Here is a 22566-nt window from a genome sequence, read left to right as displayed (position 1 = left end):
ATTAAAAGCCTTGGGGATATTTCTTTTTTCGATTTTTTTTTTTTTTTTTTTTTAAAGTTTATAGTGACTTACATTTGTTATGAGATTGTTGAATAAAAACTTCCGTCCAACTTTTTATCTTGTCCTGAAAAGGATACAAATGTTTAAAAAACTATTCTTTAAAGTACATGTTTTATAATATTTATTTATAAAAAAATCAAACTTATAAAACAAAATCAAATTATTTTTGCTCATATTTTTTTTGCAAAATTTTTTTTGATAGAAACAAAATCAAATTCTTCTTGCTCTAAAGTCACCAACTGCTGATGGTTGTCTTTCCCCGTGACCTGTCTCTTAAACCTTGTCCATGTTTGTTCAAACTTTGCAAAAATACTTTCTCCGAATTGTTCAGCAAAGTTATCCAATCCAAGGTTATAGGTTTCCAAATAGGGTTGCAGATGACACTGCAGAGTGTGGACTTTCAATAATCTATTAACTTTTTTACATCTAATTTTACTGCAGCCTCTTGCGCTGAAAAAAACGACTTCTTTAGATTTGTTATTGCATCTTTAAAACCAATTAGTAAGTTGCTAGAAAAATAACAATTTTTTACATTTCGAAAACCTCTTAAACACTCAGCACTTGGAATTAAACCATGATTCTGACACATTTCTTTCAAGAGTAACAAGTTTTGTAACATTTTTCTTGAAAACTTTCCAGTCTATCCCATTCTCTACCTTGAGATCCTCGTTGTATGCCCTTTTCCCATAATCCTCAGATAAGCCGAATATCCCATTCTCACATTTTTAAGCAAAAACTACGTAATAACTAACATTATATAAAGCCAACTTCTTCTTGCCTAAAATTACAATAAGATTTTGGAAGATCTTCCATTCGACGTAACTAAAGTACATTTAAGAATAAATGTAATAAAGTAAAAATGATGAAAATGGGAATGTGAAATTTACTTAATATACCTCGAAATACTTCAGCTCCTCATTCGCCACGAGATGAGTCTCACTTTTTAAGATTATACAGACCTCTTCTGCTCACAGGACAAACAACTCATGGCTAGAATTTGCTGTTCAAATCAGCTGACTTGTTCTTCTAAGTTTTTATTTACTTTTTAAAATGAATTTGATATTTCAACGTACTTTTCTTAGCAGCAACAAATCGTAGAATTCATATTTAGTTAAGAGAATTACTTGATACAAATAAAGTCACAAGACATCTGTCCACAATTTAAAACTACTGATAGCTGTTCCCAGTACTAAAAATAATACATTTCGAAAACCAGCGGAAACTTAAGAATTTTTCCTACAGTCTAACAAATCATTTATATCTGAAATAAATATGATAGCAACGCATTTTAATATCAAAAAGTCTTTTTTTCTGAGACTATATGGATTATACTATTAAAAAAAAAAAAGGTTTGGTTTGAGTGCCAAGACATTAACCTTGGCTGTCTCTTTTGTCCACATCGAGGATGATTTAAGAAGTCTCAATGAACTTAAAGTTGTTATTGGATATATGAAACAAATTGAAACTTGGTATTTAATCTTATAATTAATACAAATTTGACGTCATTTCCCAGTCGGCACATCTAGTTTCAATTTCGGAATTAAAACCCTTATAAACACGTATTCGTCACGATCCAGGCGTAAACCAAGAACACGTAAATTTTACGAAAGTTTTACTGGTGTTTGACACGTCTTTTATGAAGTTTCAAACACGTGTTTATTGAGGTTTTAAACACGTGTCTTATAAGGTTTCAAGCACGTATTAAATGAAGTTTTAATTTGGAACCTAAATCTTGATCAAACACGTGTACGAGACGGGTTAAGCGTAACCAAAAATACGTAGATTTTACGTGAGTTTTACTAATTCTGTCACGTGTTTATACTAAAGTTTCAATCAAGGAAACTTTTAAAATCATTTTACTTTATTAGAATAACTTGTTCGTTTAAGATAATCATTTTCAACGTACAACTTATAATAAAGAAAATAAATTATCATAATAAAGGAACATCGATGTTCCTTTCATTATTTACTACATTATATTTATAACATTCTACTTTTCTTTATTTCCTCCACGCCAAAAAATTAACATAGCTATATTTCTTCAAAAACTTTACTTAAAATATATATATATATATATATATATATATATATATATATATATATATATATATATATATATATATATATATATATATAAATATATATAAATATATGCAAATTTAAAAAACGGGAAATAAAAGAAAATGCATAAATTGATCAGTCTCTTGGCAGAAAGCGGTCTTTTTGTTCCTTGCTTTAACCTTTCACTTAAATAAGTCTTTAACTGTTTTTCAGGAATCTTCCGTGTCACTAATGACAATAAATCTGTCGACAAAATCAAAGGTAAGTCATGTGTTGATGACAAATGGTCAGCATATTGCTTGTTTGGCACATGGTTACCATACATAAGGTTACTTTTTGATTGCATTTCTTTCGTCATCAGAGTCTAAAATTGCATAACAATGCGCTTTTGCATCCTTACACACAGTTTCATTTGCATCAAATTTACACCTAAACTTTTCTTTCATTGTCCTAAAGGCGTTTTCAAATTTTACTAACTCATTTATTGAGGTAACCTGTTCAAATGTCACTTCAAGTGCAAATCTTTAATGATCTAAATTCCATTTAGCTGAAAAAGAAGACTATCAAATAGTTTGTTATTTGGATAACATCCTTTACGAAACTATATCAGTTCTCAATTTTCTACCAATTTTTAAATAAACTATTCTATGATTTTCTAGTGCTGCCTCAATTGAGCATCTTTCACAACCAAACATTGCAGTGTGTCCCACTAAACATTTAATAAATCTTTGTGCAGGTGCATCACAAAGAAATGAGAGAACACGAAATGGCAATTCAATGTCATTAATAGAAATTCCACGCTGCCAAATTCCATCAGCCAAAACTGAAATTTATGATTTATGTACAGGTAAGTTGTCAATATTTATGCCCACTTTAACAGACCTAATTTCTTTAGTGCTTCTTTGAAAAATTGATAAAATACCCTTTCATAATCCAAGGTAAACATACTGTCAATTACAATTATCAACATCTATATTACAAGGCATACGCATTAAAGTGTGAGAATCTTTTGGAATGTCTTCTTGATGAAATAACCACTAATTTGTTTCAAGTTTAACAACTCATCAAAATACTCTCTTTGGAGTTTGTATTTTACTACCCATTTGGTAAGAACTAATAAAAGTTCATGCACAGTTTGCTTAATTAAACATGTGTCTTCATTTTCTGAGCTTGAACTTTCAAAAGGATCAGTTTCTTCTGAGGAATCAAAATGAGAATGACTAATTGAACTTAAAGCTATCTTTAGGGAATCATTGTGAAAACACTTTGAAATATTACTCTCACAATCTTCTGACATTTCTTCTAAGAAATTAGTTTGAGAATGAGAGCTTGATGAAGATGAATTGAAAGCACAAGCCAAAGATATATTTCCAGCTAAAGCTGCTTGACATTTCTTCATATATTCTGTTATATATGATGCTGAATTTTCTGTCTTCATTTTTGTTAAACTGCTAATTTTACAGCATTAACTACTAAAACTTGTAAAATGTTAAAATATAGGAAACAAACCTAATTATGAGAAAAAATATAAATATAGGTATATATCCATAATATTGCCATATTACCGATATACACATTATCATTTTATTGAGAATGTAATAACATCCAACGGTAAAGCTACAGTTAAGCGGCCTAAAATAAATTTACATTTTCGCTTTTAAAAATACGGTGGAGAGTTTGAATGCATTTAATTAGAACAATAGTATGCACGCATGAGTGATTTCAAAAAAGAAATAAATTTTAGAAGTGGAATTATATTAAGTTTAGAAGAAGTGGAATAAAAATAGTACAGTGCGCTTGATTTTAAATTACTATATCTTATATTTCTATAAAACTTAAAAAATTGTCAGGTAAATACTTGCTATTATAATACGGCTATTTTCATAGCCACATATCTCTTAAAAACACATCAGCATAAACAATTATCATATAAACTTATATTCTTTAATTATAACAAATAACTTTAGTAAATAAATAATCAAAAATAAATCTACGCATAACGTATTAAAGTAACAAAGTAAAAACAATATCATAAAAATAACATAATAAAAATAGAAAATGTTATATAAAAATTACACAGTTTCAAATTCAAAAAAAAAAAAAACGAAAAAAACTACTTTGAAATTTATTTAGGTTTTATCTACTATTCTATGATGCTTTTAGTCTCCGCGAACAAGAGCGTAAAAAGCGAAAATGTAAATTTATTTTAGGCCGCTTAACTGTAGCTTTACCCATCCAACTATTGTTATAGCATTCAACATTTTCTTTGCTTATATCCAACAAATTAATGTACATTATGGCAACAACAACAAATAATATTTACCAGAAATATAGATATATCTAATATATTGCATAGGCTTGGTCTAAACTCTACATAAGGGAACAAATGTATGAAAAGCAGAAACATTAAAGTCTAATACATTCAAAAACTGTAATTACTTAACATATAAATATATATTTAATAACATATTTTTTTTGACAAATATTTCCCCAAATGTACTCTAAGTATACTGTTGAATCTTCAAGAAAATATAAAATGAAGCAGCTGTTACTTTCTTGCAGGGAACACAACTTTTTAATTTTAAATCTTCTTTACTCGTTAAAAACTGCTTTACAATAGTCTCTCCTTCAATTTATACTTTTTAAAATGCTTCAAATAATTTCATAAAAAAAAAAACCGCTAATGCTATTATTTTGGGATTTTAAGGAAATACGTCATATCCACTTTCAGTAATTGCTTCTGCGCGTAAATCAACTATTAAATATTCGAGTATTTTTATCACTGGTTTCACAACCATTACAAAAACCTATTACAAAGTCATACTACGATTCTGCAACTGTGAAACCATCCATAAAAACAGAATATTCTATAAAATACATTACAATTGTAATTGGTGTTTCGGTTAATAGAGCAAGTTTATTTCTCGGATTGAAAACCGATTCTTAAAACGTGTTATTCTCTATGTTTTAGCGAGTTTTAAACACGTAACAGAAACCACGCGTAACATATCGCCGAGTTGTGCCGACTGGGTTGTTTTAATTTACAAAAAATTCTATACTGAAAGAAATTGAGTAGACTTAAGTTAATTACATCTTGTATAAAAATTTTTTAACTTCAAAATACTAGGGTTCAAAATGTTTTTTAAAGCTTTCTTAAGGGAACGAAATAATTATTTTAATGTCAACCAAAATGACAATAAGTATACATATCTACTGCATATCAAACATTTCCAAATAAAAAGGCACTTACATTAAGAATAAACAAAATCAAACAAATTCCTGTCGGCAATGGAGTCGATCCTTCGCTGTAGAACAGCTTTCTAATCGCATCTCGGACTTTCATGGTTATTAGTGTAATCTAATGAGAGAAACTTTATGGCATTACTCACAGATTAAGGAAACTTCTTTCTAAATAAAATTAAATAAAGTATAGCAAAATGGTATCACGATTGTTGCCACCATCTACACAGTCTCCGTAATTGCATCTTTATTTGAAGTTTCAAAATGTCACAAAGCGTTTTGTTTTAGCAAGTAATATTGAGAACTTAAGAATTGTTAATAGACCTTTCATCATCTCCGATGAAGGATCTAACTATTAATTGTCAATACAATTATAACGTAAATAAAACAATTCAAAGTGTAAAAGTTTTCAGCAAAAAAAAGCAATAATCTGCCAATAAAAAGTCTTGTGCATTGATTAAGTTGAGTTTTGGGTTACGATTAGGCAAGGAGTTTGGTACCCAAATAATTAGTGTATTTTTCATGGTAAAATATGTGAAAGCGTTTCAACCTTCAATGGCTTTACTGAAAGTTATCTGAGATGGAGTGTTTATAACAAAACGTTATATGCCTTGGCCAATAACTCATTAAGTCAAAAATATATATTTTTGAGATAACACGGGTTACATTGTAATTATATTAATTAAATAAAGATTTTTTTGTGTTTTTTTGTTATCTGATGTTTTAAGTAGACAAAATATTATTATTATTTGAATTAAATCTTGATGTTAGCTAAACATTTCTGAAATGAATGGATGTTTTAACAAATATTCGTTTAACTAAAACTTCTGACTGAGTGAAAAAATTCTATTATTTAAAAAAAAGACAAGGACTGGTTATTTGACCAAATGACCACAAGAAAATAGACGTCAAAGTAATTAGTCCTGTGTAAAAGTTTAACTTTCGGAAAAATTCGACTTAGGGCCTGTTTATATGGACAAGGGCTAGCCCGTTTGCCGAGCTAGCCCGGAAAACGAGCCAGTTTTAAAATTGCTTTTATATGAATTTTTGCCAAAAAAATAAAAAATGATATCGAGGTCAGCCTGGCTTTTTCAAGCAGGGCTGGCCTCTTTATCGGTAAAATAATATCTTTAAAGATGGCGGCTAGCAACAAAAAAAAAAAACACATTGCATTTTAACAATATGTTTAACTGGTATTATAACACAAATAATGCTTCTTACAAGCCTAATTGTGTTATATAAGCTTTACAAATTTAAACTTGATACTTTTTTGAATATTATTCTTTTACAAAAACGATCACAATCACTTCAATAGATGAAACAAGCAAGAGAGAGGTGCTTTAAAAGAAAAAGTCGTAGTTGCTGGTTTAAAACTGGCAGAACTGATTTATGTTAGCATAATTTAATAACTAGTGTAGCTCCCATTGATGTATGGAAAACAAATTTTAGCCTTTCACGGTTTCTTTTCATGAATTTGGTTTCAGAGTTAAGCCCTTATTTATCTCCTGACCCTTTTTCTCCTAACTCTAGAGTTCTATCAGCAGATAAATAGGTAGCTATTACTTTTATATTACTTAAAAGATACTGGATCTTTGGTAAATTATAAAAGCAAAACAACTAAAATTTTAAGTACACGGAAGTTGTCAGTTTTATTATTAAATTTATTATTTTACGCGGAAGGTTTCAAATTTAAAAAATGTAAGTTTATACGCATGCGTACAAATTTATATAGAAATTAACCAGCCCGTTTGCCGAGATCTCGGCAAAAAACAGTGAGATCACAGCAAACGGACTAGCTCGTTTATTCATATAAACGCAAAATAAAATTAAGTTAAAATATTGATGACGTCGATATCTCGGCAAACGGGCTGGCTCGGCAAACAAGCCAACTCGCTTCTCATATAAACAGGCCCTTAATGAGTTTTTCATCTAACTTACGGATATATTTTAACTAGTAATTAACTCTAAACTCCATCTTTGTATTTATTCCATCTAGCTACTCCGCTGACCATCTTTTTGACATTCTTATAACATGGCTTTTTTCGTTTGCAATTTGCTTACTAAAAAAAGTTTTTTATAAACCACAAGTTAATTAGCTAAATGGAACAAAACTTAAAAGAGAAGAAGTGTTTTAAATTAGAATTCTTAGGACAGGTGAGTCATTTTCACTTATTTCCGACCGCATGTTGATCTTTACGTAAGGTGTATTTTTGCAAGTATCATTTTTGATAAATGTATCTAAAAATTTTATTGACTTTAATAAAACCTTTCTTTTTTTAATTTATGATTCGTTGAAAATAGATATGATTTGCTTCATATATATTTGTAAAAAGTATTCATTAAATAACTATCAAATCAGTGATAACATGGATTTTATGTAATAATTGATTGCGAAATACAAAAATTAAGAAAATACTTTTTGCATTGTAATTTCAGAAACGAAAATCCTAAAACTGCATTTCTAAAACACGACAACACACACGAAATTACGTCGGATAAAAAATATTGCTGAAAATAAAGCTAACAATCAAAGCCATAAGAATTCTTGTAATCGTATTTTACTTTTTTTTTCTTTTTTTTCTTTTACGTTTTATTGTTCAAAATTAGCGTTAAAAATTAAGAAGTTTTCAAAAAATCTTTTTCACAAATAGATTTAAAAAATGAACAACGTTTTGGTTTGAATACCAATCAAAACCTGTAGCTGCTAATAATTTTGTTTACCGAAAAATCAATTTAGGTAAAAGCAATTTGCTGTCTTAAATCAGGTCCTTAAAATATCTTGAAATTTGTTTAAATAATGAAAATCTTTAAATTTTATCTCGAAAAAGATCACATAATGAAGAAGTATTCTTCGAGTAGCTTTAACATGCTCGGCGTTAAACATTATAATAAAAACTTACCAAAAGCTTACCAAAATCTTTAAAAATACCAATAAACTTTATTTAACTTCTTACAGACATGACTTTAACTTTACTTTTTTTTATTGAGATTGAGGAAGTAATTAAAATAAAAATGCTGGAACTATAGTAAAAAATAAAATCAGTGATCAAAAAATGTGATCTCGTTATATTTCCCTTCCAAACCTTTTTGGAAGCATTTTTAAAAAAACTATAATGCTGTTAAGTTGAAATCGCCATGAGCATCAACTCATTTACTATTTAATATTCATTATTTCTCACTAAATTCAAAAAAAAAATTATTCATCTCTGTAACATGAGCTGAATACGAATTCATGTTTTGTTAAACTGGTCACGTGGTATTTTGTTAATGTACAAACTTTTTTTGGACAAGTATAGTACAACTATTGCTCAAAATGTGGGCTACCATTATTATTATGGGATATTTATAAAATATTACAATTTAGCATTTGGATACCCAGCAACAGATATATGTTTTACATGTCAATCGTTCAAATTGTCTATGAAAAACCAAAATATTACTGATGACAAAATAAAAAGAAAAACTGCACTTCATTTTTCACAGAAGGAAAGCAATAAAATTTTACAGTTTGCTTAATCATATCCACCCAAATGAGATTACTATCTGCTTTGACATGGTGGAGAATCTTGTACTACCAAAATTATCAATAGAAAAAGCCTACCATTCTTGGCAGGTTTATTTATATGTTCTAGGTATTGTTATTCATAGGCGTAATAAATTTCAGTCTGTTAACGATATTTTTTTTTACGTGGGTAGAGTGTGAGAATTGAAAAGATTCAAATATGATCTGTTCAGCCGTACAACACCTATTAAAAAATGATCTAATGGAAAGTGTTCAGATGTTTCATCACTTCGGCTGCTTTCTGATTCATGCTATGAGCAGAACAAAAACATAAATATGGCATCTATTCTTCTTGCTCTAAGAAAGCAATGTTTCAAGAAAGCAATGTTTCCAGAACGTGGGCACTCATATCTGTCAGCAGATCGTATTTTTGGTTAAGTACAGCTCGATATAAAAAAAAAAAGATAAAATTCTTGAGACTAATGAATACATAAACATACTTAGCCAGCATCGAAAAGTCATGGGTTATGGGCAAGGCTGGTCCGCACTTGACTTCAAATTAGAAGTGAAGAAGTTTGTCAAGAACAAAAAAACATTTAAAATCAGTGAAGCAAAAAAACTCCTTATTTGTTCTGACAAGCTAGAAGTAGTTTCGTGCAGTTACCATTCTGAGCCCATATCACACAATCTCCTTAAAAAAGGAAAGAAATGGGACAATTTCCGACCAAAATATTTGGAATTAAAGAAGTGTGTTAAGCTTGCCGAAAAAGATGATGTTTTTCGACTTCCTACTCTAGGAGTAGAAGACATTATACTTGCCATGTATAAAACACAACTCTGTAACGCCAGTGAAGATGTTACTAACTTTAGTGAAAAAGACAGTTCATAACTTTATTTATATTTTTAGCTGTGAATTCTTTTAGTGTACATCGTTTGATGTATAAATATTAAACAAACGTTTTTTTCTAGCATAAACTTGTGTTTTTTCTGTTTTGTTTTTTTTTTTATCAAATTGATTTTCTTTTATCAAATCAAAAAAAGCTATTTAATGAGAAGAGTCATAAACTATCATTTTATACGCTTTTATAGTTACCTATTGGAGTAGTTTTAAAAAAAATTTTAAATAATTATTTAAACTAAGAGGGCATCCATAAAGTACGTACGCAAATATGGGGGGAGGGGGTTACCAAAAAACGTACAAATGCGTACAAGGGGAGGGGGGTGTTCAAGACAGCGAGTATGTACGTGGTTTGACTATCTTTCTCAAGAATTATTCCTAAAACTTGATCTGTATATTAACAAAAAGCAATGAACTTCTTGAATGTAAATAATCTTGTTTTTTTCTGACTTCGGTCACTCAAAGAAAATATAGGTATGTGTGTAAAAATTTCAAACCATTTATTTATTCAAGTTTTATATATGGTTCGAAAGAGCTCTGAATTTGTAATAAAATGGTGAAAACTTTATGAAAAAAGAATCATTACAAAAAGAGTTATGCTCATTTAAGTAACATTATTTTTATGAGGCATTGCTTAAGAAAAATGCAACTTTCGTATAAAACTCGCGTTCGGCTAACGGCAGCTTTGTAATAGAATCATTGTTAATTTGCGCATGATTTTGCATAGTGAAATGTGCAAAACGATTAAAAAACGTAACTAAAAATGTTTCGAATTAAAGAAACAAAGTATTTTTAATGATTTAAAACGTAATAGTAAAATTTATAATAAAATTTTATAAAAATAACAATTCTAATAAAATATATCATTATAACGAATAAAAAAAACAAATATACTGAATTCTCTACTGTCAAAAACCGCCCCTCCCCCTAACACTATGTAACGGAAATACATACCTCCACTGCGTGGAACAATAGGGTATGTGTTCATGAATATTTTTTGATGAAATTTGGCAGGGAAATAGAAAATAGATCTATACAGTTGACTGGAAAATTTCAAATATGTACCAACATGCCTTCAATATCAATGCATTGCCAGAACAGGAACACAATTTTAAATAGCAATAAAAAAAACTAAAAAATTTATTAAACGTAAAAAAAAACCATAATTTATTCAACGTAGAACATTCTACTTTTTTAATAAAGTCTAAGCTGATATAAAATTCTAAAAAAAAAGACAAGTAAATACATCATTACCACACCGACTTCGAGCAAGCTGTGAAAAAAAAGGTCACAGTTTTTGTCTTTAAAATCTGTGCCGTAAAAACCCAGATACGCACATACCTAGAAAATAGAACGCGAGTGATTGCTGTTCAAATTAATTTTTATCTTCAGTACTGTCGTTTGATTGGACATTAAAAGCAAATTTTTTTCTGATTTGTTTTTTTTTTTAATTACGCAATCTGGTTTTTATCTTTTCAATTAAAACGTTACAACAAATTAATTTTTGTCATTTAAAATTAATATTTTATTATTAGCTTTTAATAAACAATTTACTACTTCAAATTATTATTAAAGTTAAAATGTATTTTTTCCGATTATAAAAAACAATTATTTTTAAAAACAACTATTTTAATGCTAATAGAGACCAATACTTTTCATTGAGAAATGTAACTGCAAATAATTTAAGTCGGGTTATTTTTTTTACGTTCTTTGCTTTAACGTCACTGAATCTTATGATTTAAACACTGAATCTTATGATTTAAACACTGAATCTTATGATTTAAACACTGAATCTTATGATTTAAACACTGAATCTTATGATTTAAACACTGAATCTTATGATTTAAACACTGAATCTTATGATTTAATCGTTTATTTCCAAATAAAAAAATTTTTTTATCTTTCTATTCGAATAACTGAAAACTTTGCAACAAAAAAAAACTGCTTACTCCCAAGATGTCGAACGAATTTGTCGGGAACAAGAAAAAGTATCTTCAACTCCTTGAGTTATATAAGAAAGCATATATAATACTTGAAAAACAAAAGTAGTATCAGCACGCACAGGAGTTATGGAAAATAATAAAATATGATCAGCCTTTGTATGAAAAAAAAATAAAAAAAATTAAAAGTGAAAACAAATAAGTCAAAAGGATCAATCATGTCATTCTGGAGAAATGCTTTATCACCGCCTAGCAAAAATTAAAAAAATATCTATCCAGTGCCGTCTTCGTCAAATAAAATACAAAGTTTTCCGAACGCAACTACGACAGAACCTGATAGAATGGAACTTAAAAAGCCTTTTTTTGTAATAATTTACAAACTTTTTCTCTCGTGATTTTCTATATATTAAATTCAACCGAATTGGTAATTAAACTTCATTGTACGACTAAATCTCAATTGCATAGTTTTATTAATTATAATTGGACAACTCGACCAATTTCTATACATCCAATCTCTATAAATCTCAGATCTTGAATCACAGCTTTCATCCTTGATAATTGTACGCGATTCTTGTTTGTCTACTGTAACGAGGAAACAATTAGACAATGTGAAAGAAAGCATAAGAAGAGAAAAAACAAACTTGGAAAGGTAAATGTTAAGAGATATATCGAATAGAGCTTATTTAAGAGTATAGAAAGACGTCTTGGCCATATGAACCAAATTTTTAAACAGGCAGAAACTTTCAAAATTTTATTGTCAATAAAAATTTCTAATTGAGGATTTACAAAGTTCGCAGAATCCAGGAAACCTTAAGTATAAAAGGTTTTATAACGGAATCAAAGATTTGTGTAATATTTTGTTTTCAAAATGATTCGTGAATCGGCATGACAAAGAAAACGGAGACAAAACTTAAAGAGGGCATCGAAACAGTTTGTCAAAACAACCCTGAAGTATTAAGAGCTTTGAAACAGTTTATGCGAAACCATCCTGGACGACCACGGCTCGAAACTAATCAACCAGAACTTTTATCAACAATCATAAAAGTTGTGCAAAGTTCATCAGCAGCAGACGAGCGTCGAAGAACAGAATGTCTTCGTAGTGTCTCCACTTTGGATGATCTTCAGAAAGAGCTAATGAAGATAGGCTTCAACTTGAGTAGAAGTGGTTCGTACTTTCGTCTTTTACCACGACGTGGAAACACTTCTTAAGGAAAAAAGCATGTCAACACAGTTCCAGTGAAGCTACTACGTCCAGAAAATTCACTGCGAAAAAGAAATGATGATAGAATGTCTGCCAAATCTTTTATTGATGACATGTTTGAAGTTTGCAAATTATTTGAACCAAAAGCAGTGCTTTTTATGCCCAATGATGGTAAAACCAGGGTACCGTTGGGTCTTACTGCTGCAAACCTTCAAGCGCCGTTGCTGATGCATTTGGAATACAAGGTCAAACTTATGGATCATGACTTTGTTGTTCGCCCACAGCACAAGTTAATCCCATCGATGTGTGGCTTATGCGAAGTTAACAATAATGGAAATGTATCCTACAGTGGAGACACTTTCATACGCATAAGAAATGGGAAACGCGATACATCGAATGCTTTTACACATGCTTTTGATGTTAGGGAGCTTTTTGAAACCAAGTTGGTTAGACGTAAACCAATTATGTTAATGGAGACTTATTGAGCTCAAGATGAGGCACTACGCTTCCCTAAAACGTTAGCAACTGCTGTTGGTCTCTTCCGCTTGCTGGATTTATATGTCTTGCTTCATGGTGTGAATGCAGCTGGGCTTTCAGCCTTCAACCCCATTGGAAGAAGAATGGCATCTCTTTCTTGTGATTTGGCTAGAATAGTTCTTCCCCATGATTTTTTTGGCAATCACATTGATTCTTCTGGGAAGACAATCAACCATGAACTGGAGGTAGAAAACTTCCAAAAAGCGGCTGACATTTTATCCCAAGTTTGAGAGAAAATCGTCATCGACGGTTACCTTGTTAATTTCCGGGCAGTACCAGTTGGGAAAGCATATAAACCGCCGAATCCTGATCCTGTTTGGGTAGAGAAACATTCCCAGCAATCGCGACACTGTCTACAAATTGTGAAATGCCAGGACAAGTTATGTTGCTCATCGTTTGAAACAAATTGGCTGAATACCATCCCCCAACGTTTCATTCCATTTTCGGCCATCTACGAGTACTACGAGAATGGTTACAAAGCGATGGAACCGTCTCGATATTTTAAAAATGCATCAAACCATTCAAACTTTGAACCTCTAGCGCATAGGCTTTTGCTACAAGATATACCTACAGAAGGCTTAAATTAAAAAATTATACCATTTGATCTGTATTGTCCTTTATTGGAAAAAAAGCTTTTAAACGAAATTTGCGACAAATGCAACAAATACTGGCCGAGCGAGACTGCAATGAAACGACATAAGAAAGCACACAAAAAGCAAAAGATAAAGATTGAAATGGAGAGTGATTTAAGTGAAAGTGAAGAAGTCAGTGAGGAGATAACCAATGAAAGATTAGAAGCAGTATTTATCCCTGTCTTCCATAACACACTTTATTTATTTTAGTCACCATTTGTAGAAATATAAAAGGCTAAATATAAAATACTCGCAACACGAATCCTTTCTAAATCATTTTTCTTTCCTTTTGTTAATAACTGCCCGTTTTTTAGTTAAGTGCAGAAAAATCTCTAACTAAAAATGTTGATCTTTTTTGTATATAATGTTTTGAAAACCTTTTTTTTTTGGGTAGGAGGGGGGGGGGTGTTATACTTTTTTAATAAATAACGCGTATGTACGCAGAGGGGGAGGAGTTGGTTAAAAGCGTACAAATGCGTACATAGGGGGAGAGGGGTCCAAAAGCATTGGTTTTACTGCGCACGTACTTTATGGACGTCCCCTAAATAATATCAAACAACAATATTATCAAAACAGTATTAGAAATATAAGAAAATCTGTGTTTCGCAAGTAGATCTTAGAATATACAACGCAATATTTATTAAAGAAATAAATTAAAATGGATTTAAAGTGTTTGGTTAACAAGCAATATTTGTATATACAGCGTTTTGAAATAAAACAAAAGTAACGACTGAAAATAAATATTGATTTTATCAAGCTTGATTTTAGTAGTCATCGTAGTCTTATTAATCAAAACACATATTTAACAAAATTAATAAATTGTAATTTCAAAACATTTAATTTCATTGTGTAGAAAAAAGGATTGATTTTCTCAAAACCCATCATTTGGACCGCGTTTTGAAAATGAGCTCTTCATAATTTAATGACATACTACTGAATAATCATTTCATTTCCACCTTTTCATCGCGTTAATTCTGCATTTTGAATTTATTTTAGTCAATCGCATTCACTACTTTGTATATATGGTTGTTTTTTCTGGGTTCGTAGGAACATTTTTTGTTACTCTGTTTATAAACAGCTAATCATCTTTTTCTGCCGAAATTTCTATAACAATTAATAAAAATTCCACAACTTTTACCTGTTATCGGAATAATACTTGCAGAAAAAGCATAGTGCTAAGCTTATGTTCTAGTCACCCCTATCCTAAATGAAGAATCCAGGAGTTGCTGCACGATGTTAAACATAAAATAAACCAGCGTTATATTTTGAACATTTTCTTTTTTATTGCATTTTCTAACTCATTTTACTTTTGTTATTGTATTTTCTAATTCATTTTACTTTTTAAAGATTTTTTTTTAAATCTTTTTTAAAAATTAAGCAATCGAAATAAAAACTCAGTAGTATTTTTCTCCTATTATTCTCATATGACAGCCAAGATAAAGTAGTTATCCAAGGAAGTGCGAATAATTTTTGGACTCACTGAATGTATACTTATTCCTATATATTTATATTTTTTGATTATATATATATATATATATATATATATATATATATATATATATATATATATATATATATACATATATATATATATATATATATATATATATATATATATATATATATATATATATATATATATATATATATATATATATATATATATATATATATATATATATATTTGTTCAATAGATAAAAAATTTGAATAGTTGAATATTTTTTTGTAAAAATGCTTTATTTTACCATTATGGTAACTGGATTAGACATATGTAATAATTGGATGTAACAATTGGAAGGCTCATTTGACCATTAGTAGTAGAAATAGGTATATGTGAACTGACGGTGTGTTTTGTCTTAATTACGTACACCTTTACGTACACCGAGTTTTAAACAACAGCAAAAATTTTTAACAATTTTGGCAACTTTTTTTATTTCTTTTATTTCGTGAAAGAGATTGCGGTAAATACTGGAGTATTTGTTTTTTTGAAAAACTTTTGAACCCCTTAAGTCCAAACAAATCTAAGTCAACTTTTGTATCTAGTCTTGTACCAGTTAGAGACATTAGGGGTCTGTGTTCCGAGCAATTTTAATCGCTTTGGATAGCAAATTCCGAATTCCGACGTAATCAGAATCAGATTATTTTTAAAAAAGTTCGGACGGAATATTTCCGATTTGTCGGATTTGAAATAAAAGAACTTCAATTAAATGCAATCAAATTCTTTCGTCAGAAAATTCAAAATTTCGTGAGAAATTTTGAATTTTCTGACGAAATCTCTAGTTTTTAACGGAACTTACGGAAAGTGTCTGAAACCGACTACATTTCGGAATAATGTGCGGAATTTTTTCGAAAAGAAATAATTTTGCTAAGAAAGTTCTGATGAAAACATTCTAGTGTCAAAATCGAACTTTGGGATTTTAAACAAAAACAAGCAGTAATTTTAAAACAAATGTCAATTACAACATTTAAAGTGTTGATAATGATCAAAAACACCAAAAAAACCGTCGAAATAGTGTCATATCCGAAAAATTCCGGAAAACTCTGACATTCTGACTCTTACTTTATTCCAACAGGTAAAAATTTTGTATTTATTCGTGCTTATTACATTTGTTCGCGGAATTCCGAAGCCAACATAATTTTTTAAAAATTGCGACAATCAAGTTCCGACGAAAATTTTTTTCAGAGAAAACTTTTTTCAGAAACTCCGATTCCTTGGGAATTGTTTTTTTTGACAAACGCAGAACGGAAAAAGTCAAAATAGATAAATAATCAAATGGAAAAATTTTTGTTTTAAAAAAGAAAGTGAATAGTTCTTTAAAAATTCATAATAAGTAAGACTCAGGGGCTGTTTATATGGACAAAGGCTAGCCCGTTTGCCAAGATCTCGGCAAAAAACAGTGAGATCTCACTTGCTGGGCCAGCTCTCTTAATCATATAAACACAAAATAAAATTAAGTTGAAATAAGGGCAACATCGAGATCTCGGTAAACGGGCTTGCCCAGCAAACGAGCTAGCCCGCTTTTCATATAAACAGCCCCTCAGTTTTTACTTTTTAACATGTTATTGGTATTGCATGTTAATGTTATATGTAATTGCTTTGCAGGATTTTGCGCCAATTAAATTTAAAACAAAGTTCTAAAGGTGAGTTTCCACGCATCCGTTTTAGCTACGGGTGAGGGAAAGGGATGGGAAAATTAATCACGTGAGCATGCGCAGTGATTAATTTTCAAAATTAAATTACAAACTGCGCATGCTCACGTGATTAACTTTCCTATCCCTTTCCCTTTCCCTTAGCTAAAGCGGATGAATGGAAACTCACGTTAAGATGTTAACTTTAAATGCCGTCACAAAAAAATAAAATGTAAACAAACTTTTTACTGTTGGTTATGACGCAATATAAAAAGTTAAACTAAGAGTTTTGTTTATCAAATAAATTAACATTAAGCGCATTGTTTACACGCTTAAAAAAATCCTTCAAATATTTGGGTAAAAATTTAATTTAGCTACTGCATCCAAAAGTAACTTTGCATAAGTTAATTTACAAACGTTTCCTTTGTAATTACTCAAATAATCATATCCACACAATATTAAAGTTGAATTAAATTGTTGATGCAATTTTTTTGATTGTCAATATTTTCTTGCACTTTTTTTTTGTTTTTTATAGTTGGTAAAAAGTTAATTACCTAAATGTCTGATTGTTATTAACAGTAGATGGGCTAAAAACCAAATAAGCAGTTATTCAAAAATCTTTTTCACATTTTACTTAAGGACTCCAATCAAGAACTCCTATTTTTATAGTTGGTAAAAAATTAATTACCTAAATGTCTGATTGTTATAAACAGTAGATGGGCTAAAAACCAAATAAGCAGTTATTCAAAAATCTTTTTCACATTTTACTTAAGGACTCCAATCAAGAACTCCTATTTTTACAAAAAATATCTAACTGAGTTTTAATTTTTTTAAAAAGAACAACCAGATTTTTTCAATCAGATCAAATTAGGGATGAAAAGACAGTTATGAATTGCTTTGAATTCTTTTCTTGTAAAGGATATTATCATCCAGGCTTAAATTCAAAAAAAATATTTTGGTACTCAGTGCACTATATTCTACTCTACAAAAGCTTCTGTAAATCAAAAGAAACTAATTGCCTTCTGTTTGAATACTCATTAACATTAAAAGATGCTGCGTTAAAATCAACATTAAAAATAATCATGTTTAAAAATAGAAGTTAATAAAAGATAGGGAAAAAACCATTTACCTGGTTTTCAAAACAATGATCTCCTTCGTTTTTAACCAACAACTTTACATTACACTACTTAGTTGAAACAGAAGCAATATGTTTTTCCCGCTTTTAATCCACTTAGAGCTAAGTTAAATAACATACAAACTTATTACAGAACTTTCTTTTTTTAATGACGTTCTTCAGGTTACCAAAGCAACGAGATTAAATAGGATTTCGCCTTTGTAAAAGTGTGCTTAGTATTTTGTAATAATATATGGAGCAGCGTAGCAACCTAGGGGCAGCGCGGGGCAGTGTCCAGGGGCCCTCAAGCTCAGGGGGCCCTAGATTCTTTACCAAAAATCTCGATCGAACTGACCTTTTGGAAATTTCTCCCATTTTCACAATAAATGACAGGTTGCAATTTGCAACCCCACTTTAATCATGACAACTCAGTTGAGAGAAATTCAAAAGTTATGCCTAGGGAATTCTCCTAAATTCTTTCTGTAGGTTAGCAGTGTTGTCAATTTGACGGATAGTGATATGTGCGTCATTCCCCAACGACACTTGTAGCGTATCAGTGTATTTCTTGTTCCGCTTACTTTACTTTTAACGTCGTCAGTGATTATACTAATAATATTAATAAATTAAAGCTGACAATTATTTTATCGCGAGTTAACGCACTTTTAATTTGTTGTTATTATTACTTTGAAAGTCCGTTGCTCATTGCTTCTGAATACACTCACAAAACCCTGGGTGAACCAGGCTGGGTTACAGCAGGGGATGGGATGTTAATTAGTAAGCTACTGACTGCTTTGGGTGGGCCTCTTTTTCGCGCGTTTTAACCAATGAAAGCATTTGTTGTGACCCTTTGAGAGCTGCAGCGCGTCAGTTCTAAAACAAATTTGTTTATAATATTTAAAATTTTTTTAGTTTATGCGATTATTAAGTTGTCAAAAGATATTTTATTTCATATATTTATGTCAAGTTTATTTATAAAATTTTCATTTACATAAATAAAAAAATTAATAACTATGGACAAAATAAGCTTTCGAAATAAATATGTGCATAATTATATTTAACATAATCGGAAAAGTTGTTATAGTTGTATGTTTCGTCTACTGTTGAAAGCAAAAACATTCATAAAACTTTTAGAACGTTTTTGAATGTTTTTGAGTGGATAACAATATTTTATGCAGCCATCAAACATGGCGCTGTAGATTTAATCAACCAAGTGACAAAATTATTTATCGACAAAAATATTGATTTAAAAAAATGTGTGGGGCAAGGCTATGATGGAGCCAGTGTGATGAGTGGTGTGTATAATGGTGTACAAAAACATATTAAGGATATCCAGCCTAACGCAGAGTACGTACATTGTGCCACTCATAATTTAAATTTAGTGATAAATGATGCCGTTAGGGGTTGTGTGGAAATACAGATTTTTTTCGCAACGTTGCAAGATTTGTATAATTTTTTTGGTAACAGCATCAAACCTTTAGAACTACTGTTAAAATTCACTGGCGAATTGGACACCACTCAAAAAAAAACTAAGTCCGGCTAGATGGTTCAGTAGGGTCAATATGATATCTGCAATACAGCTTCGTTATTTTGATATTATTAAAGCATTATCAGAAATAGTTCTAAAGAGTCTTAATAAAGATGAGCGTAGTGAAGCAGAGAGTATTAAAACAAAAATGCTAAATTTTGAGTTCGTGTTGCTTTGCGAATTCATCCAGAGTATACTAAACGACATCAATTATGCATCCAAAACTTTACAAAAATGTGACATCAATTTGGGCGAGGCGAGTAAAGTTTTAGCAGAGAACTAAGCAAAGTTGCAAATTCATAGAAATAATTTCGAATTCCAAAGTAAATATTCAGATATAATAGGGCCCTAGTTTTTCACTTCAATTTATTAACATTTACCATCTAGTTTTATCTCAACTAACTCAAGCATGGACTGTTCACCAATTATGTAAGGAAATAATGAGCAAATATGGAGTGCTAGAATGCGACCTAACGGAAGTATTTACACCCAATTAGCAATCTTTATATGACCCGACAATAGTCCGGTTCTGGCTGCGGAACATGGCTGGGCCTGGCTTGCCAGACCTTGCGCAGTGCCACCATGCACATTGGCTTAATTATGGTCCAGGGCTGGTTAGCCATTGCAGGCTCTGGCGTTTCAACGGGCCACCACTGGCAAATGCTTTAAGGTCCAATGTAAGCCCATAGATTTACCAGAGCCGAATCGGTGACGGGCCAAAAACAGTTATTCGCTATTATAATAACGTTCCTCTTCATCAGTTTTGTATATTGCATGTACATATCACTCAAATGTGAAAACAAAGTTTTAGATTATGAATTTATTTTAATTAAGTTTTTAAAGCCTGCCATTTAAATGTTCCTTATTACTGGAATAGAAAAAATACCATTAAGTTAAATAACTCTTTTCGATTTATAAATTTAAAACAAAATGAATATAAGTTGCTTCATCAAAATAAAACCAAATTCAACAAACAAATGCTATTTATAAATCTTTTAAAGAAGAATTCGTTAATAAAAATAAACTATTTTTCACTTAATTTTTATATTATATATAATGTAAATTATTGATGTAATATATATGATATAAATTATGACACAATTGCAATATATAATATAAATTATTATACAAAAATATCAAAAAGATGTGGTTTTATACATTTAAATGTATATAAATCACATCTTTTTGGTATGAATAAGGCTAAAATGATATAGGATAAAAGGATATCATTTTAGTCCTAAGCCTATGAACAACGGCTTTTTGGATGTCACTTTCAGATGCATCTTTGGTTGGACCATTTTTTCTTAATGCCTCTTTGAATATACATCCTTTGTATATGAATAAAATACATTACCTGTTACTAATCATACTACTAAAAATAAAACATTATGCATGTTATCAAAAAATATATGATACATATAAGTTTATATCTTTAAATGTTAATAATTATCCCTTAAAGTTTAGGAATAATCCCTTCTAGTTTAAGATATAAATGCATGTAAGAAGACCTTAAGTTTTTTCATAATGTATTATATAACAAATTTTTGAATATAGAAATATTTTAATCATCTGCTACACTTTTTTATTAATATTTTATACTGTTATACTTACTCTAATTCTGACTATTGTTTGAGATTTCTACACAAGCAATTATTAAATTACTATGTTGGCAGCTCCCAGCAGTTGTAAGTTGGTTAGCAATTATTATTTTAAACCTACAGTACTGGACAAAACATTTGCAACCAAATAATGCTAATTTAGTTTCTTTATATAAAAGTGCTGCATTTTTTCAATATAGAGAAATAACTATGTAACTGTTTAGAGACAAAGTTCTTCAAGTTTTATTCATCACAAAGTTCATTATTTGTACACGAAAATTAATAAATTAATCAAAAGTATTAAAGAAAGTTGATTTCCTTCTGGACAAAACAAGTGCAACTCGACAAAATGTTAACCAAGCTGTATTTCGCTATCAATATTTCGTGGCGAATCCTTTGTTGTCGATCACATCCTTGCATCTTCGAAGCATAGATTCAATCAGGTAATTAATGAAACTTTGTGGAATCGCTGCCCTGGCCTTTTGGATTTGTTCAAACAGTTGGTCCTTATTACGAACACCTTCACGATTAATTCTGAGGTTGACGATCTCCCACAGGTTCTCGATAGGGTTGAGATCTGGAGATTGAGGCGGCCAATCCATCATCGATAGGTGGTTGTCTTGAAACCACTGCTTGACTACTTTTGAAGTGTGTTTCGGATCGTTGTCTTGCTAAAAAACTCATTTTATTGGCATATTCCATTCAGCATGAGGTAACATAACATCTTTCAGGATATTTTTATACATGAAACGGTCCATCATTCCATCGTTTCGATGTATTGGACCTAGAACGTTAGCAGAAAAACACCCCCAGACCATTACATTGCCTCCACCATTCTTCACGGTCTTATGGCAGTAACGCAAATCGAGGCGTTTTCCGGCCGGTCGACGTACACGGCAAATGCCATCGCTCCCAATAATGTTGAACTTCGATTCATCACTGAACAGGACAGTTCGCCATTTCTGCATATTCCAGTCAATATGAGATGTAGCAAACTGGAGTCTTTTCTTCTAATTTTTTAGTGTAATCAGCGGTTTCTTTGCAGGGCGTCGAGAAAACAATCCGGCTTCAACAGCACGTCGTCTGATTGTTCGGTCCGATACAGGCAGCTCTAATTGCTTTTGTATC

At 30.4% G+C, this 22566-nt stretch overlaps 1 protein-coding gene and 1 pseudogene across 13 annotated transcripts in view; one reads left to right on the top strand and one right to left on the bottom strand.

Annotated features, from left to right (window-relative positions):
* The window catches only part of LOC145184430 (uncharacterized), a 39410-nt gene extending 20960 nt beyond the window's left edge, over nucleotides 1-18450 (bottom strand). For 3 of the 13 annotated variants that reach the window (XM_090092671.1, XM_090092679.1, XM_090092669.1), the window contains exons 1-2: nucleotides 18331-18450; nucleotides 5372-5529 (exon numbers count right to left, since the gene is read on the bottom strand). In XM_090092671.1, the coding sequence (XP_089948797.1) occupies nucleotides 5372-5464 (93 nt within the window). In that variant the 5' untranslated portion in view covers nucleotides 5465-5529; nucleotides 18331-18450. Of the gene's footprint in view, nucleotides 1-72; nucleotides 883-956; nucleotides 1250-4621; nucleotides 4756-5371; nucleotides 5530-18330 lie in introns of those variants that run through there. The other 10 variants (XM_090092675.1, XM_090092682.1, XM_090092681.1 and 7 more) reach the window with 10 other exon arrangements.
* LOC149886479 (uncharacterized) lies at nucleotides 8629-9752 on the top strand (annotated as a pseudogene).
* Nucleotides 18451-22566: the final 4116 nt, after the last annotated feature.

Source organism: Hydra viridissima, unplaced genomic scaffold (assembly GCF_058129835.1).
Source record: "Hydra viridissima isolate aposymbiotic clone 2 unplaced genomic scaffold, HvirCarnegie_v1 scaffold_7, whole genome shotgun sequence".
Classification (NCBI taxonomy): Eukaryota; Metazoa; Cnidaria; class Hydrozoa; order Anthoathecata; family Hydridae; genus Hydra; species Hydra viridissima.
The sequence above is the reverse complement of the archived record's forward strand: the minus strand, read 5'-3'. Positions and strand labels throughout refer to the sequence as shown.